Source organism: Salminus brasiliensis, chromosome 22 (assembly GCF_030463535.1).
Source record: "Salminus brasiliensis chromosome 22, fSalBra1.hap2, whole genome shotgun sequence".
Lineage (NCBI taxonomy): Eukaryota > Metazoa > Chordata > Actinopteri > Characiformes > Bryconidae > Salminus > Salminus brasiliensis.
Window position 1 is genome coordinate 10,403,490 of NC_132899.1, and position 19,800 is coordinate 10,423,289.

Consider the following 19,800-nt stretch of genomic DNA (forward strand, 5'->3'; position numbering starts at 1 on the left):
TCTGTCAAATCTCTTTTCTCTCTTAGATCTCACCACGCAGTATTGCAGCATCCCTGGGGTCCACGGCGGGTTGCGCTTGCTTGGTTGATGGGCGTCACTGCATAGAGCTGTGGGATGCCTGTTTGACTCATCGACGCGAATGACAAGAGTTCATCCACGAGTGGGGCCTGCCTCAGTCTCACATGATTGGCTGCTGGATGGAATTAAGGTGAATGGAACACATGCCCAAGGAGCAGGACCCTAACCTATCAGAGGGAGATGAGAAACGGTGAGTGCTGTCGGTGGGAATTCTGTCTTTCAGCCCCATGTCTCTCTCTCTCTCTTGGCTGTTTTCCATCTGCGTTTGTATATGAAGGACTTAATTGGAATTCACATGAGCTCAGTGTACCACTCGTCCGATTAACGCTGCTTCAGACGCGGTTCCGTTGGAGCTAAGTGCTTCAGGCGGCTCTTCTTTAGTTTTCCAATTAAAGAGTTTCACATAAGGTTTAAAATATGTGTGTGTGTGTCTGCACATGCACAGGCACGCTCGGCTAGCAGTAGTGTAAGCAATATAGTACTCCAATTTGTGTGTGTTGCCACGGTCATTTCGGAGTAATCGTTCTTCAGAATGTCATTTTATTTCATACTTTTATCAGTCAAATTGAATAATATACCATTTTCAAACGAAGCTCTACACTCTTCCATAAGGTTTTAATTGCCAAATACATTGGATGGACAAAAGTATCTGGACACCTGCTCATTTATTGTTTCTTCTGCAATCAAAAAGAGTTTATCCTGCTTATAACTGTCTCTACTGTCCACAGAAGGAAGGTTTTCTACTAGGTTTTGGAGCATCGCTGAGGTCAGGATGTCAGATAACAAAGATACTCATCCCAAAAGTACTGGATGGAGCACCAACCATCAGAACACAGTTCCACTGCTCCATAGCTCTCTAGCCCTCTCTACCCCTCTAGCCCATGCCTGGCATTAGGCATGGTGCCAACAGGTTCATATTTATCTGCTCCAGAGAGAAATACTCTATTGGGGCTAGATATGCTGTGTGTGTGCATTTGTATCAGCAATGGGTGCAACTTGGATTAGCTGTATGCATTCATTAGAAGAGGTGTCCAGAAACATTTGGACTTATAGTGTATTCTTCAGAGGCTGTCATTAAACATAGAGATTTAAAGATTTGTCAGATGCACTGAAAACATGTACATTAGAACGCAGAGAATGTCCATTAGAACGTTTAATGAGTTTTCAGCTGAAATCTGTGCCATGACATGGGGATGATGGTGGTGGTGTGGACACAGCTGCTGTCCAACTAGTAGTCTAGCAGCAAAGGAGAAGTGCTAGCAATCAGCCACCCAATTCAAACTGCTTCCAACTAATTCCTATTGCAATTAGCCCTGCAGGCGGGAATAGCAGCTCTTTTTTTGTTTGTTTTCCCAATATTTCTTCCCAATATTATATATATATATATATATATATATATATATATATATATATATATATATATATATATATATCGTCTCCAATTCCCACCTACTAGCAAGGACTCCCCCATCATACGGTGTTACCAGTACTGGGACGGTGAAGGGCTTATATCTAGAGCATCCTCTGGGTCACACTAAGCTTCACCAAAACTGCTGCTAATGTAACGTCATTGAACAGCTCAATATACTTGGAGAAGAACACTAACTGCCAGTTCTGTTGTGTCAGTTAACTGACATATGTACTGACTAGCATGCACTAGTACTATTGATTGGAGGGAGGGAGGGCCAACACAAGCTATACAGTATTCACAGTACTGTAGTCCAAGGGAACATAAAGACGTTTAAAAGGCATGAGTAGGGGGACTTTGTAAGATGTTCAGGGGACGTCTACATTTTGGCCAGAGTGAATGCTTTAATGTTGTTTAAGACTGTTTTTATTATGCTTGCCATTAGTCAAAGGCAGCCTTAGGCTGGATCAGATCAGTCCAGACTGTTGTAATGTGGACCATTTGTGGGACAAATCAAGGTCAGTTTTGACAGATCTAATCTGGACCAAAAAGGAGTGTTTGTTCAGGGGCCAAATCAAGGCTGAGCAGGATTAACGTCTTTTTATGGGCCAATTTAATTCAGGCCAGCCTTGCTCAACACTAGACATTGATGGATGTCTCACGTTAGTCGGTTCTCACTGGGGTTACGCTGCTCCAGTATGGTGTTATAAGCCAACGGGATCATGTTACTGTAGAAAAATATGCATTAAATCGAATTAACAACACTGTAGAGAAGTACTGCCAATAGAATAGGACTCTCTGGAGCAGATAAACATGAACCTACTGGCACAGTGCCTAATGCCAAGTGTGGGCTAAAGGTGTGTAAAACTGGAATGATGGTGGGTGCTCCATCCAATACTTTTAGGGATGCGGTGGGGTGGTGATCATCCAACATATAACAGTTAAACTCTTTTTTTTTTTTTTTTTAATACCCTTGATTTTGGAAGAGCATGTGTCCCAATACTTTTGTCCATATAGTGTATGCTGAACATGCATTACTACTCTGTTGGTACTTTCTCCACTGTGTGTGTTCTTGTGCTTTCCCCTTAAAAACATACTATGCATGTGGTCACATGACTCTGCGCCGTCCAGTCTGCGATATGGAGGCAACATGGAGGAAAACTCGAGGAGCTTATAATTATCATATTGATTTGAGGTCGTATTGCCCACCACTAAGGAATAGTAATTACGGTGCTCAATTAGTCCCCTCGTATATCCAGGGGTTGGTATATCAGGATGACACAGAGATCTAGTTTGAAGGTGTGAAGTGTAGCAGATGCTGGAAAAAATGGAGGGTAGGCGGCAGGTCTGGGGGCCGCAGCAGGAGACCCTGACACTCAGTTTACTGCTAGCGTCAGGTTGGACAGGTGGGCAGTCATTAACTCTGAAAACAGTAAAGAGGAGATGGATTTTGTTCTGTTTGGAACTATTAAGATTTATGGAGTGATTCATCCAGTGTGACGGATGCTGATGGTGCTGAGTTGCAGGATCTGATGGCATTGCCCTAAAATCAGCTTTACCCCTGCCCCACCATACCGCACATGCACACACACTCTTTCCACGGTGCCTGGAACCTGCAGGGGCGAAGCCAGAGTTCTGGGAAACATCATTATAGTCCAAGACACGCACACACACACTCACTCACCAGCACACACAATCTCACAACACTCCCTACGGTGCAGCGTTTCGGGCTCTAGAAGGCGGCACAGACTGCCCCCTCACGTTCCACACTGAGTTCACACTTGAGCTGAGTAAAGCCTGTGCCAGTCAGCCATACACACCTAGCCTGGCTTTATACTGTTTATATGTGTGTGAAGCATCTTTGGGCAGTGCCCTTTATTTCGATGAACTCTTGGTGCTCTTCCTTGTAACTGACAGACGCAGCTCCTTTTCCTCTCCAGTGATCACTCAGCACACTCCTATATTCTCTCTCATCTGTCCTCTGTATCAGCTCTCATCTTCAGCTTTTCATCTCTTTCCCTCTCTCTCTATCAGTGAGCATCTTATCCTCATCTCACCTCTTTTCTCCTCATGTCCTCTTCTGCTCTTTTTCCGGTTCTTCTTTCCCTGTGTTTTGCCACAGATCAATATGAGAAAGATAAGGAGTAAGAGAGCTGTGGGGTCCGGAGGTGAAGCCCCTGCCCTCATTTAAACAAGCCTCAAGCACCTTGTTTACACCTGGCCATTTACACCTGAATTGTATTGAGAACAAATTTTGGCCACATTGCCCTTGAACTAAGTTGTCAAATGCGTCTCCAATTATTCAGACTGAAATCTGATTCCTGTGTGGGACAAATTCTGCACATTTTCTGACTGTGTGGTGATTATTGCTGGCTTTTCGGTTGTACTGGGAGGGATTTTGGTTGTCAAAATGCATCAAATGCTCAGATGGGTCTAAGACCACCTCCTGAAGTGGTTGTATCTGATTTAGTCTCGGGTGCGTTTACACCTGCATTGTTATAGTGGCTTGGCCTGATATAATCCCGATTCTCCTGACCAGGTGTAAATGGGGTCAAGGAGAAACTTTAAAGAGTATACCCACCCTCAAGATCAGCAGGTCACCTGCCTTCTAAGAGCATTTGAAAATTGCGCGATACAGGGTTGATAACAAGTGTGCGGAGGCGGGGCTTAGTGAGGCACGGGCGGGGAAGAAAGCAGCCAATCTGAGCCTTTTCTGCTTCTGTAGAGACCAATGAGAGTGTTTTTGGAACATTTGGAAGGTCACTGCCCATCACTGCATAGTAGAGAGCATTCCCCACTATTTCAGCATCAATGGAGGCGGAGTTACAGACGCAGTGGAACTGAATTTTGCACCTCTAGAGGGCGCACTAGGCGTGTTTGGGGCAGCAAAAGTGTCGTTTATCAGAAGAAAATGGCTTTTGTTGGAAAAATCACAGATTTTAAATAAAATGTTACAATGGGGTGTGTGGCCTCACTTTTACTGTCCTAAATTAAGCACATATAGTAACGACTAAACCAACACAGGCTGTCCCACAAACTATGCTTCCTATAGTGTCATATATCAAGAGAAAAAAGCCATTGCCTTAATTAAAAATTGTGTGACAAACTCCACTACAGCTGTGTTTTTTTCAATGTAAATTTCAACTTTAGCAGTTAAACAGTTTGACAATACGAAATACCTGCACTGGAAGTGAGTTTTCTTCAGGTGAAGTGGTGCATTTAGGCATACATTTAGAGGCATGTGACAAATTTCCCTTACATGCCTCTTACAACAAACACAACAGCTGCATCCCAAACCACACACTCCACTCTCAGTATATGAAAATATAGTGCACCTTTGTTAGAATTGCATTTGTTAGTGTAGTGAGTTCAGGATATAAGTGTGTGGTTTGGGATGCAGCACAATAAAACACATCCAGCAGCAGAGAGGTGGAGCTGAGCCAAGGAGGCGACGAGAGTTTGGAATGCTGCCGCATTTCAGATCGTACAGAAAGAGATGTTCACAAAAGACTGCAGCTTCCTACATGGAAATTGCTCTCACAGCTCTATACAGCAGAGAAACACAAGCCTTAGTTTAACGGTACTGAGGGGGAAAATCAAATGAACAAAGTCAGTAGGTTATGGAGACATCAGGGAAAATTATGATACATATGAAATTAGAGATGTTGCACACTTTTAATATAGATAAAAGCAACATTAGACTTCTAAATATTTAGGACTCTCTGGAGCAGATAAACTTGCCAAGTATGGGCTAGAGGGGAATAAAGACCCCTAGCATTGAGCTGTGGAGCAGTGGAACTGTGTTCTCTGGAATGATGATTGGTGCTCCATCCAATACTTTTGGGAAGGAACTGGGGAGTTGGGAAAGAGGTTGGTTGGTAACCGTCCAACATCCTGACCTCACTAATGCTCTTGTCGGTAAATGTAATCAGATCCTCACAGCAGTGCTGCAAAATCTAGTAGAAAGCCTTCTTCCCTGGACAGTAGAGACAGTTACTCCAACAAAAGCAGGATAATCTCTTTTTAAATACCTTTGATTTTGGAAGAAACCGTGAATAAGCAGGTGTCCCAATACATTTGTCCATATAGTATAATGTAATACTTTACATGCATACATGCATTTGCAATATTGTATTTTGGCCATATTGTGTGGCCCTAATTCTTATAAACTGTGGTATTATTTAGAGTTGAGAACTAAGAATGTGCAAGCTGCGTGTGTGTGTGTGTGTGTGTGTGTGTGTGTGTGTGTGTGTACATTTGGTACACAATATACTGTTGGTTCATCGTTATCGCAGCACTGACCTTTGAGGCACTGATATCGCAGAACACAGCAATATGCAAATGAGTCCTCGAACAAATCACAGTATTTTTTGTTCTGTGCTCTGAGATGATTGTTCTCCGGGTCGGAGCCGCAGAACGTATCGTTCATTAATTGTTTTTGCAACAGTTCCCTCTGCAGAAGACTCCAGTGTGGAGCTGAGGCTGTAAACCAATCACATAGCTGTTTATAGTGTACCGTGTATGTTCTGACCAATCACAGACATTCCTGGTGAGTGTTCTGTGGGGATGAAGAATGAAGAATGGAGGTGTTCTCGTGATCCTTCACACCACATCAGTTTCATGTGTTTTAGGATATAGCAAGGAATCTCGCATTCACTGCCATGGAATAGTGCCCTGTCTCTGAGGTATTCCTGCCGTGCGCCCAGTGATTCTGAGTAGGCTTCCGACCCACAACGACCCTGTCCTGAAAGAAGCTGATAAGAAGATGAATGGATGGAAGGAATATCGCGTTCGCTGCAAAGGACTGGCGCCCAGTCTAGACGGTATTCCTGCCTTGTCCCCAATGATTCCGGGTAGGATTTGAACCCATTCACTGCAATGGACTGGCACCCTGTCCAGGGAGTATTCCTGCCTAGCACCCAATGATTCCAGGTAGCGACCCTGCCCATGATGAAGCATATAAGAAGATGGAAGGAATATTGTATTCACTGAGCTAGACTGGCACCCTGTACCGGGGGTATTCCGGGTTGGAATCAGGACAGCTGCCCTTTACATTCCGTGAACATTCCTCAAAACTTAGTTTTACTTCCTCTGGGGGTTTTAATGAGTCAAGGTGTTCATATGATTCAATACACGTCGATAATTTTGCTCACGTCAGGTGCGCAGCAGCACGTTTTAACATATCAAGGCGGCTCATAGTGTGGGATATAGCGGCTTAATCGCAATACGTGTATTTTGTCCTTATCGGATAGTGTGTAGCTGGGATTTGATTCACCGCTGGAATGCAGCCTCAGATCGTCCACAGGCTCTGGCAGGAGCAGATTAAGGGTGTAAATCAAAGGCAAGGCCTGGCAGCATGGCTTGGTTACGCTCACGCAACACACACCTGTCAGAGGATTAGCCATCGGAGTGAGTGCCACGGGCGGGGCGTGACCGGGCTCTATCACGGCGAAAGGTTTCCGGGGAAAATTAAAGAGGAGAAGCCGAAAGCGCCACTCTCTCTCTCTCCCCCCTTTCAGTCTTCCCTCTATCATCCTGTTGCTGTTTCATACACAGCACTCACTGATCCCTCACACGGCCCTCTCAGGACATTGTGTTCTATTTAAACGCACCAGTACAGGCACAGTGACCGTCTACACACATTTCACACACTCACACACACACACATAATTACTGTATATGCCCTCAAGCCTGACCCGACTGTCTTTCACAGCTTTATGAAATTCAGCAGTTACTGAAGATCATCCTGTTTGGCCGTGTGTTTCTAGAACGGTGGCTCTAGGTGTTCTGGTGCGGTTATTTATTTTCTGTTCAATAATGCGAGATGTTATCAGGGTCGAAACAATGAATTTAATTAGCCTGAATTTGGCTTGTCTAATTGGCTTAAAACGCTGATAAGGGTTCTGTAACAGCCGAACACAGTGTTGACTCACACGGAGAAGGACAGCGGCCTAATTTAGTTTTTGCTAGACATTTGCTGGCATTCTGAAAACGGTAAAGCACAGTCACAAAACCCCTCCGGTCACCCATTTTGGCATTAGCCGCATTAGAAAATGCAGTTCAGCTGACTGCGGGGTCACATTTGAAACATTGAGCGCTCTCAGAGTTGAGAGGAACCACTGCAGACAGCCAGACAGACGGCCAGACTTGCTTTGTTTATTTATAAGTACAATATACGGCTCTCTGAGTCAAGTCACCGCCTTGGTCAGCGAAATTCCTACCCTATAGTTATGCTCCATACTTCAGTCTGACCAAGACAATTTCCCAGTTTGTCCAGTTCGAAGGTATCTCCCTTTACTTTGCAGCAGTTTATCCTCGAGGATCTTGGTGCTGTAGCAGCTTAACTCTTGGACTGGTCTTCAGAGAAGATTTCCGATGCCGGCTTATTTATCCAGGTATCCCCAGGACAGTCAGGACCTTTGGCTCAGATAAGTAGGGCGACTTTTCGTTCACTATGGCGGCGCTAGGGCAAGCTTTGAGGAGGCTTCTGTCTATATGTGAAAGTCACCAAAAGGAGGTCCTCTTGTTTTTTTCTCTGCGTTGTCAGATTGATGCACTTTAGCTCTGGATGGAGATGGTTTGAGGATGACTGAGTCATCTGAGCTGCTCACTCAGGAGTGAGTGAATACAAGCAGAGCAGAATGAGGTTTATCACTATGAGCAGTGGTTAACCAGAGTAAATCCTGAAAAGACACTTTTCCCCTCAAGCGCTTAGAGTAGAGAATATAATGCTGAATATTTGAACGTTCGGAACTGCGAGCACGTTCCATGAGTGCACAGTGACGCGGTATGTTAAGGGTGTTTTATGTACCTTGTTAGCACTAAAGAACACTTGTAATAATTCCAGGAGACCATTTATAACAAGAATAACAATTCCTAAGCACATACTTGTCATTTTGCAAGACGTCATCTCAGCAGAACAGCAGAAATGAAGAAAGATGTAGAGGAGCACGGGGTCTAATATCAGAAAACACAACAGAAGGCAAATTACTGCTGCAGCTATGATTTAGAGACTAGATCAGATGCGGGCCGCTGCACACAGAATATACAATTACACCCTAGTTTACAGCTATACTGAAAGTGCAGAACCTTCTTTTCCACTTATTCACTGTGTGGAATTTCCACTTATTCACAGTTTGCTCTACCTGAATGGTTTAGATAGGACTTGAAACTTTTAATATATTTTAAACAACAGAGACTGAACTGAACTCCTCACCCCCACGACCCATAGCATTTTAACACTGTCTGCATCCTATTTATCCTATTGATCTTATTTATACTTTCCATTCTTTACTGCCTCAGTGCTGTGTAGTGCTGTGTTTCATGTTTCATGTGCATTGTATGCTGTCTGCATATAACGTCACAGCATGATACATTTCTATGCACCTTCTATGCACCTTATTACCAATACCTACCTGTTAAAAAAAAAAAAAAAAAAAAAAAAAAAATATATATATATATATATATATATATATATATATATATATATATATATATATATATATATATATACCTCTATTTATTGTATGTATTGTACTGTCTTGCACGTTGCACTTTCTGCAGTCTGTCCTGTACTGTATTGTTTTTTTGTTCCATGCTTGTTTTGTTCCATGTAGCACCCTTCTTCTGGATAAAATGTAATTTCATTTCACTGTGTACTCGTACAGAGCTGAAATGACAATAAAAAGCCACTTGACTGTCTAGTGGCCTTCCCAGTGAAAAATAAATAAATTCATACATGTTGGTAAGCATGGTATTGACGGTTCTTCCAGTACAGATTGAACAGTCTTTCATTAGTGTTTCATCATTTCATTTCGTTATCAATAGTCTGTCCCTGTGCTGTATTCACATCTGCACCCTTAAAAATCAAGATGCTACAAAGAGTTCTTTGAGAAAAGCCAAAGAACCATTTTAAAGGAAATGTGAGTATGAAGAACCTTGAACCTTGAACCTTGAAAATACCTTAATATCTGCTTCTTAAAAACCTTTGAAAGGTTCTCCAGTCTCATACATCTCATTAAAAAAAGGTTCTTTATGGAACTAAAGATGGTTTTTCTATGGCTTTGCTCAAATAACCCTTTGCAGCACCTTTATTGTTAAGAGTGTATAGCGTGGGTGGGGAAGCGAGGGCCAGAGTCCAGCACAGTTTGCTGATTTTCCTGCTCCAACACACCTGCTAAACCAGGCAAATCACAGGTGAGTTGAAGGAAAAGCACAAACCTCTGCAAGAATTCGGCCCTCCAGGACTGGACAGGACTTCCTCACCCCTGGTGTGTAGGAAATGTGGTAATGTGTGGCTCAGTAGGTGGCTTTTTTCACATATTGAATTACAAAGACTTGATGGGAACAGCAGATATCGATTGAAATAGATCAGATTTGCAGATTTGTGTGGATATTGTAAATGTGTGGATGAAGAACTGTGTATTTTTACACCATGCTTTATATTGTATGTTTATTAAGAGAGAGCAATAATAGCAGTACGTATTAAAACGGCACATAAAACCAGGGCTGGAAACAACTGACATTGCCAGAAAATGTTTTTGTGATCTGTTTTGCAATATTAAAAAATGCTGGAATTCAATTGAGGAAGTCAGTGATCCAACATGTCATGATATTAATAATGCACTCCACGTATCCAAGATTGGAGGATAATAAATGATATTGGGCAGATATAATCCACCTCTGGAGGATAGATGTGTCATGAAAATCAGAATAGCGTGATTTTTTTTCTTTTGCATGAAGCAGCAAGAAAATTTTATTTGCCTTGACTTGTGACTATTGCGCTTGCCCACAATGCCCTTTGCTCTTGTCCAGTGGTCTCATATTTTTACATTTAAGCTCTTAAACTTCTCAGAACCATCTCCCCACTTTTCTAACTTTGCATGTAGGTACTGATTAGTAATTCTTAGGGTGTAATTAATGTCAAAGAGCATAAAGGGTTTCATGGGAAAAATCAATGTAAAATAATGTTTTAGTCAAATGCAGCTGTAAAATTAAATAAAGCAGCAACAAGACATTTCCCCAACGTTGTAATTTTTGCCCCAGATCGCTCAGAAATTTTTGGAATTCATGGAATTTTGTTCCCTTTGTACGGAGCTGATAGGAACCCCCATGTTTTAATTATTCACCTCAGTTTTATTGGACAGCTGGATAGATACCTGGCTGCTGTAAAGGTGATGAAATGCACTTGCATCAGCTCAGACTAAGAAGTGAAATGGATCAGATCAGTGTGACGATCACCTCATTTATGGCTCATTGGCAAAGCTAGAAATATCACTCCTACACTTCCATTTCCACATCCACGTTTCCTGCAGCTGAAATATGAAGGAGCTGAGATAAACCTCTAGCTCATTGTTACATCAGGGCTCTCGCACCAAGTGCAAAGTGGCACAGAACGTCATAGCTCATGCGTGGTACAATGCTAATGTTCTGGTAACAAACCTATGGATTTCTAATCTAAGGATTATCTCCAGTAATAGCTGCCCACTTGCCGGGATTAAGGAGGAAATGAGGCAAATTAGATCATTTCTCGTAAGCAGTGCTGAAACTAGGCTTATACCCAAACCCCAAACTGTAGCACTCGTCTAGCAGTGGATGAGCGTCCTCTACTGGTGGCAGACAGCGTGAGATGTATATTGGTGTTAAAAATGCCGCCATCCAATTACTGCCTTATCTCAAATCACATGTACTCTCTCTCGCTCACTCACTCTCTCTCTCTCTCACGCTCGCTGCCTTTCCACCTCCCTCGTTCTCTCCGAAGAGAAAGAGCACGTGGTTGCTGGAGTGTGCCAGCGCACATTTAGACTGAGGCTAAAATAAGCTTCTCCTCATAAAACCTCCAGTGAGTGAGTGAGAAAAAGAGAGAGAGGGTGCGGGTGGGGCGGGGGGGGTGAGGGGGAGTAGCGGAACAGCAGCAGAAACAGCAAACACAGAGCAAGGGATTTAAGAAGAGGAACAGCAGGAAATGCAGGCCGGGACAGCTCCAGAACAGCTCTATCACTCTGTTCACCATGTTCACAGCGCACGCACACACACACACACACGCACACACACACACACACAGTGCCTTCAGCGCTGCTGTCACTGCCGTCAAATCAATATATTCCCAGAAAGCTGAAGAGCACATGCTGAACACATTCACTTTTCCTTTGCTGTTTGTTTTATTTATAACCTTCAGCTTCTGCTTTTCGATTGGTTCTTTTGAAGCCGTGCACATGAAAGATTAGCATCAACTTTGCAGCATGAATATTCATGACTTTGAAGTTCAGGGTAAATTAGGGATGCAGTGTTTTGATATGCTGGAACCTTACTAAACCATCAGACGTCAATCGATCCACGCTCTTAGTACTGATCATCGTAAAGCTATGCATTATAATACAAAATTCACTACATACACCCCCACTAATTCTAATTAATTCAGCTACTTTAAAATGCACCCATTGCTAACACGGATGTGCAAATGCACACACACACACACAAACACACACACAAACACACAGCTTGTCTAGTATTGCCAATAGAATAGAACAGTACTCTATAATGCAGATCAACATGATCTATACCCCTCTAGATTTAGGTTCATGCATCAGGCATGGGATAAAGGGGTATAAAGCCCCCCAGTATTGAGCTGTGGAGCAGTGGAACTGGAATGATGGATGGTGCTCCATCCAATACTTTTGGGATGAGCCTGGGAGTTGGGGATGAAGTGCGGTGGTAAGCATCCAACATCCTGACCTCACTAACTATCTTGTTGTTGAATGCAATCAAATCCTTTTTGTTTATGTTTTTCACTTTTTGACATAATTTGAACCAGCTGTTCTTCTTCACATTGTCTCCACATTCCATGATGAATGGACCAATAGAAATACTCCAGAATGAATTAGAATAAAATATTATTACATTGACTTCCATTGAAAGTTAAGAAGGTTGCTCCTCTCGTATAGTTGCTCATTTAAAGATGCAAGGCTTTTGCCCGACAGTGATGATATAAACTTCAGGCACTCTTTACTTGGATGGTCCATTGCCATTGCGATGCTCACTTAACACAGTACTAACATCTAACGAATATCTAAAAGCAACGGAACTCTAACCCTACACCTAACCCTTACCTTAACCTTGAATCAACTCTAAAACCTAAATCTTAAATCTCAACCCTAAAACCTAACCCTACACCAAACCTTAACCTTGAATCAACCCTAAAACCTAACCCTACACCAAACCCTAAAACCTAAACCTTAAATCTCAACCCTAAAACCTAACCCTACACCAAACCCTAAAACCTGACCTTACTTTTAACCCTAAAACCTAACCCTACACCAAACCCTAAAACCTAACCCTACATCTAACCCTAAAACCTAACCCTACATTAAACCCTAAAACCTAACCCTACATCTAACCTTACACCAAACCCTAAAACATAACCCTACACCAAACCTTAACCTAATCAACCCTAAAACCTAACCCTACACCAAACCCTAAAACCTGACCTTACTTTTAACCCTAAAACCTAACCCTACACCAAACCCTAAAACCTAACCCTACATCTAACCCTAAAACCTAACCCTACATCTAACCCTAAAACCTAACCCTACACCAAACCCTAAAACCTGACCTTACTTTTAACCCTAAAACCTAACCCTACATCTAACCCTAAAACCTAACCCTACAAATAGCCCTAAAACCTAACCTTTACACCAAACCCTAAAACCTAACCCTACATATAGCCCTAAAACCTAACCCTACACCAAACCCTAAAACCTAACCCTACATATAGCCCTAAAACCTAACCCTACACCAAACCCTAAAACCTAACCCTACACCAAACCCTAACCTTAACCATGGACCCATAGAGAATCATTTACATTCAGCGTAGCGTGTCAGTTGGATTTAGTAGATTCTCAGTTGAATGTTGGTTGGACTTCTACAGGACTTCTACAGTGGACCTTTCGAGTGAAGTGTTGCCCTTTATCTTCACTGTATGGAACAGTGTGTGGTATCAGGGCAGTACAGCATTGCATCATTGCAGCATTGCATCAAAGGCAGTTTTGAATGTTGTGTATCGTTCCACTCTTATAAAACACTATCAAACACAGCTGCTTTAGGAGAGCACTGATATGGAATTGGTCCTCAGGGTCAGCTGATTTCAGACACACAGGATATACAGTATCTCCGTCAGTATCGGAGGGGAGGAGAGGTCTGGATCAGTGTGTCCCTGGTTGAAATGAAAGGTACAGTGCTTTCTTACAGTGACTGTAGGACTTTTCTTTAGTACAGTTCAGAGATGAAATGGCTTGCAGGGACTGAGTCACGGTGTTTATTTATGCCCCTCATCCAGCTTCACTCAACCGTCTTTAATCCCACCTCTCTCTTCCAATCTCCCAATCTCTGTCCCAAAGCAGGATTACTGCCACAAACACAAGAGAGAGAGAGAGAGAGAGGGAGAGAGAGGGAAAGAGAGAGAGAGATTGAGAGAGGAATTCTTAGAAAATAGCAGCTGATAGTCACAGAGGATTCGAAGAGCTTTTTTGACGGACAGTGGGCATGGCAGTTCATGACCAGGAATTCTTGGAACATAGCGAACAAGACAGTCACGGGGGGCTCACGTAGCTGGTGAGCGAGAGAGAGGCTACAAAAAAAGAGAGAGTCGTAGAGAGTTAGGGAGGGAGAGAGAGAGAGAGAGAGTGAGTGAGAAAGCGAGAGAGCGCGCTTATGCAAGAGGAGGGAGTGAGTTTATTATAGTGTGTGTGTGTGTCTGTGTGTGTGTGTGTGTGTGTGTATCTGAGTAGATGCCGTCAGCCTGCGCGACTCTGTCAGTGTTTGCAGCGAGCTCAGTTGATGTGGAAGTGTGGTGGTGTTTGTGTGTGTATGTGTGTGTGTCGCAGCCTTGGCCAGACAGCACAGTCAGTCTGAACTCCAGCAGAGTGCTTTGCTTCAGCCATGCATATTCTGCATTCACACTGCGTCATCAGGTAAGACTCCACACATACATACAGACCCACACACACACACACACACCTGGCATGGACCGGTCTGTTATCCATGGGTTCTGTGGTCCGTTGCTGCTCTGTGCTGCCGTGCGCTGCTCTGCTCGGCGCTGAACACACTTCAGTTGTGGAGTTTGAAGTGGTTTCAGTGCTGGTGGCTTGTCTGAGAGAAGTGTTTGATGCTTGACAGTTCTTCTGCTGAGAAGCTACGGCACAGGAGGAGGCTTTGATCGTGCAGCTTGTTGGTGTCAGACCATTTAAGTGTTCATGCAAGCTGCGCTGCAGCCGAGCGCTTCATGAGGAATATTGAATTATTCCTATACCGGTCCAGAAGCAGACAGGTTCCTCCGATTGTTCAGTACAAAACGCTACCCGAGGTACCGCTCGGCTTACAGTGGCCCCGCGCGCGCCGGATCTGCTCGTGTGTGATGTTGGTCCGCTAAGGGCTGTCCCTGCTAATGGCAAAGTCGTGTAGCTCTTCCATTTGGATGCCAAATAATTGATGTTTTCTGGGAAAACTAAGCGGCAGCCTCCCTTTTTTTCGCACTTACTTTTTTTTTGTGTCCCCTGAGATCTGTAAAGTGATCAGGATGGAAGAACCCCTCTATCTCTCTCTCGCTTACTGTCTGTCTCCCTGTCTGTCCGTCTGTCTATGTAGCGTAGCTGTTGCACAAAAACCTTTACAGGACACTAGAAAAAAAAACCTTCAGTGGAAGTCGACCTAAAAAGATTATATTCTGCATCATTTTGGAACATTTCTATTGGTCCATTCACTTGGTTACAATGTGAAGAACATTGTCCATATATAGTAACTATATATATTATATATAATATGTCTATACATGTCTATATATATATATATATATATATTATAGATAGTATATTATATCTAGTGTCTTCAGAGTGTTTATCACCCCTGGTTCTTAAAACCCCCACCCTGTGTCGCCCGTGCTGCCAGTCTGAGATGTAAAATCCCCCTAAAGGCTGTCGGGTTGTTGCAGGACAAGGCAACCTTAGAGCGCGCCTGCTGGTCCAGGCTGAATTTTTGTTTGTGTGTGTGTGTGTGTGTGTGTTTTTTAGGGTGTGACACTGCTGATGTGGACAAGCTTTTGAGAGGGCAGAGAAGGCTGTGAGATGATTGACAGATTTATTGGTAAAGCCGTAGGCGACTGCAAATCAGAGAGATTGTGCTGGAGACGGCAGGGCTTAAGAGTGACATTTACCTTACACTGAGAGAGAGAGATAGAGAGGGAGTCAAAGGGCTTCTTCGTCCTTGCAAAATCATACCCAGCGTTATTGAATGACACCCGGACAGCTCTTCAGTAGGGATGCGTTGAAACTCAATACAGTGAAATCTGTAAAATGTCATGTTCAAGATCAGAGCTGCTGATTTAGGCCGCAGGTCTTTCCCCGTTGATTTATTTGTTGTTTTCCCGTGGCATCAGAAGACTCTGTGCTTCTGTGAACAAAGATGACATTTTGTCCCAGGCTGTGTGCTTGCGTGCGTGTGTGTTTGTTACAAGGACAGCATCACATGCTGCTTGTTTTTTAGAGTGTGTGTGTGTGTTTTTTTTATCATCATAGCAATTAGGTTAGAGATCGTATCAAATTCAGCCAAGATTCAATAAGGCGTGGAGAGACAGGATTGGCTGGTTTTCCTTCAAAAGAAACATAATGCTTATTAGAGTGGAAAGTGGTTTCATCAGCTGCAACTCTCTAAGCAATGCAACAGGAACGCTCGCTCTCACGTGTCACGTTTGGTGCGGCGGGCTCCCCGCGGTCCTTTCCTGTTGACGTGTTAACACATGGCGCTCTTTTTTTTTTTTTAAGTCTGCTTTAAAAAGCTGTCCTTGATGCGCAGACGTCCTGGTTAGCATTCGTGTCAGCGCAACCGGAGCAGATATTCCAAGCGGAGAAGTCTCTGGAGGAGCGTGGAGAGACTAGAGCTGAGTGTTAACCGTTTTGGCTGCTTTACTAGGGCTGCCTGCGTTATGTAATCGGCTCCTCGCTCCTTGCTCAGCGAGCTAGCCTCTTTAGCCCAGTTGCACTCACTAGTCCCTTTAGCCCAGTTGCTCACGAGGCCTTTGAGTCTGCAGGCCTCCTTCCTTCTGTTCCGCTTTTGTTTGTGTGTCTCTCTTGTTCCTGCGGATTGAAGTGGCAGGGTTGTCACGTTAGTGCAGCACTTAGGCCTGAGGGGAGACCAGTTAGGAGTTGGGGCCAGTGCTGTAGACGTCTGCATGAATTATGCGATGCCCTCCGAGCCGAGCTTTAAAGTCCTTGTGTGCTTTCATGTTGCTGTACTTGCATCATTTTCTCTCCCTGTCTCTCATACTCACTCCATCTCTTCTTATCTTGTGTACACAGGTGGCTCGATGGCCCGAAAAGGAAGAGGAAGAACAGTCAGTGTTCGGTGAAGAGCATGTCTGGTGAGAGCCCTCTCTCTTTTGCTTATTCACGCCCTGTATACAACAGCCTGAGGTACTGTGCTGTATACTGGTTTAAAGAGCAACACCATCTACTAAACACAGTGTGGTAGCTGCTTGTGTGCTCTTTTGATAGTGTATGACTTTACATAAGAAGAACATCTGCTTGCCAGGAATCCTCAGGTGTAATTCACATGGTGTGACCGCAGCACGGACAGGAGGCCTGGTTTAAAAACAGTGAGCCCGCCCTCAAGGTGCTCTGTGCACATGACTCCCTCACATTCGCCTTCAGCTACAGAAACGTTTTCCAACACTGGCTGGGGCACCATATAGTGTTTCCCCTGCTTCCAACACAACTGATCCAACAGACCCTGCTAACACAGAGAAATCAGCCACACTCCCTACTCTCAGTCGGACTGTGCGTAAGGCTGCTTGATAGGCTTGTTACAACCCATGGCGTTACGTGAGCTCACTGGCTGAAAGAAGGGACATCGAAAACGGTGCAGGAGGCGGTGGAAGAGCGGCAAGCAAGTCAGAGGATGCGCTAGGCTAATTGCTAACTCCAGCTGTTAATGTGGACATTTAATGTTGCTAATGTTACTTTATGTTTGGGTAGCGATTTTCCGTTAAATGACCCGCCCATGATTAGGTCACGATAACCAGTGGCCATTCCTCCAGAACCTCGAAGGAGCATGGGAGAGGACGCGGGGCTAAAAGGCTATATAGGCAGGGCTATATATGTATATGTATAGGAGTCCCGCACAGTTTGGTGTAAGGATGTGTCCTTAGAAATGACCTAAACTGTACTGAACTCTGCCCCAGTTTTTTCCAGGGGTTCTTTGAGCGATGCCATGGTTCCATAAAGAACCATGGGCCTTATTCGGCAACCATACTTAAGAATATATATATATATATATATACACACATTTTATCCAATATCATCCATTTTCTTCCCAATTTGGACGCCCAATTACCGTTGTGTGAGGCGGAGGGTGGGATGGGGTGGAGGAAAGAGTATGTACAGGTTGGTACATACTCTTCCCCCCACCCCATCCCACCCTCCGCATCACACAACGCCCTCAACACTAGTGAGGGCGGACCAGCACATGCACACTCCGACGTGTGCGCAGTCAAGCCTCTTTTTTGTTCTTTCTAATAAACCTTTTGTAGCACCCTCATTTTTTTATTTGGGGGCTTTTTTGAGGAGCTCTTAGGAAGCTTGTTGAACAGCTTATCCCTCATCCTCCTCATCAGTCCTGTCCCAGAAGCTTACCCTCACCTCCTCAAGCCTTGTCCCCCAATCCCTTGGCTTTGGCTGGCCCCACAGATCCCTTTTCCAGACCCGCTGCTTCTCCTACCAGCTTCTTCCACACCTTGAATCCCTTTCACAGCTGTCTAGAAGCAGGCAGCGGGGTAGCAGAGAAAAGGCCGGAACAGGTCTGAGGTGGCCTGAGCTCTGACTGCTGAGGGGCAGAGCACAGAAGTCCCGGCAGATAATTCCAGCCTCTGTCTGTTTTCTTTTGGCTGGATATTTATCACCCGCATGCAGGAGGAGTGGGAACCTACAACACATCTGTCATCCGCTGAAATAAATCCCTCTCTCGCTCGCTCTTTCATTCCCGCAGAGGAATGCACAGCCTGACTGACGGCGTGGGTCAGGGGGAGCATTTGGAGAGAAAGGAACTGAGGAGGACAAAGAGAGAGAGAGAGTCAGGGAGAGAAAGAGAGAGAAAGAGAATGTGAGTGAATGGAAGGGAGTGCTTGGAGGAATTCAGCGGTCTGCCAAGAGGCTGGAAAACTTTGGCTTGAGTCACGATTTAGAAATGCGTAGTGGATGAGTGCTGTGTATGTAGCTTGTACGACATACATGTAAAGGCGTATGTACGCTCCCTTTACAGACGATAATGAATACGCCAGGTTTGAACGTCATCTACGTACTTCTATGTGTCCTTTACTTTGGCATGGATGTTAAGCAATACATCCACAAGAGGGCAGCTCAGAGACAAAAGTTTCATGATAATGTACTTACTAGCAGTGTAAACGGTTTAAATAAAAAAAAAGCTCTGCCATGTTTAGTTTTTAGTTTCTTCATGTCGTGTCCATTTGGCAGTATTCGCTTAAACTATTGGCTACACTGCCCTCACGATTTCCAGTGGTTTTGTTCTCAAAAGGCTCCGCCCATATCTGGATCCATATTAAACGAACATTCATTTGCAGTGATATCACACAGCCAGCCAGACAAAGATGCTGCCAAAGTGCACAAGACTGTAGCTTATGTAGGGCTGTTACAGTTATCCAACTACATGTAAATGTACTGGTGTAGATTGGTATGCCTGCCTGCACAGTTAAGAAGATGGGGGTGTTAATGCTAGTTAGTGTTAATGAAGTGGAGAGTTAACACTAACCTTTACTTCAGCCCAAAGGTTAAACCTAATCTTAGGTTTTTTAACTTCAACAAATTAAACTGTAGATTATCTGTTGGCAACCATCCAAATAAAGTGTAACCATTTGTTTAGTCCGGAAAACTATTAAAAAATTTTATCGAACATGCCTTTCATCAGGATAATGCATATTATATTCTCCCTTAAAATGCAAAACAGTGCCTTGACACACCCATTTACTGGTATTGCCAATTGAATAGGACTCTCTGGAGTAGATAAACATGAACCTATTGGCACCGTGAGTATAAAGCCCCTAAGTATTGAGCTGTGGAGCAGTGGAGCTGTGTTCTCTGGAATGATGGTTGTTGCTACATCCAGTACTTTTGGGATGAGTTGGGGATGATGAGGTGTGGTGGTGATCATCCAACATCCTGACCTCACTAACACTCTTGTCGCTGAATGTAATCAAATCCTCACAGTGATGCTCCAAATCTAGTAGAATGCCTTCCCCAAAGAGAAGAGACAGA

General features: G+C 44.0%; 1 protein-coding gene across 5 annotated transcripts in view; it reads left to right on the forward strand.

Annotated features, from left to right (window-relative positions):
• The window catches only part of thrab (thyroid hormone receptor alpha b), a 179,486-nt gene that overhangs the window by 116,408 nt on the left and 43,278 nt on the right, over positions 1–19,800 (forward strand). For 4 of the 5 annotated variants that reach the window (XR_011978210.1, XM_072667335.1, XM_072667334.1 and 1 more), the window contains 2 exons: positions 27–268; positions 16,834–16,895. Coding sequence is in view for 4 of the 5 variants with exons in the window: in XM_072667335.1 (XP_072523436.1) it covers positions 213–268; positions 16,834–16,895 (118 nt within the window). In the remaining variant the exon portion in view is untranslated. Of the gene's footprint in view, positions 1–26; positions 269–14,378; positions 14,455–16,833; positions 16,896–19,800 lie in introns of those variants that run through there. The other variant, XM_072667337.1, reaches the window with a different exon arrangement.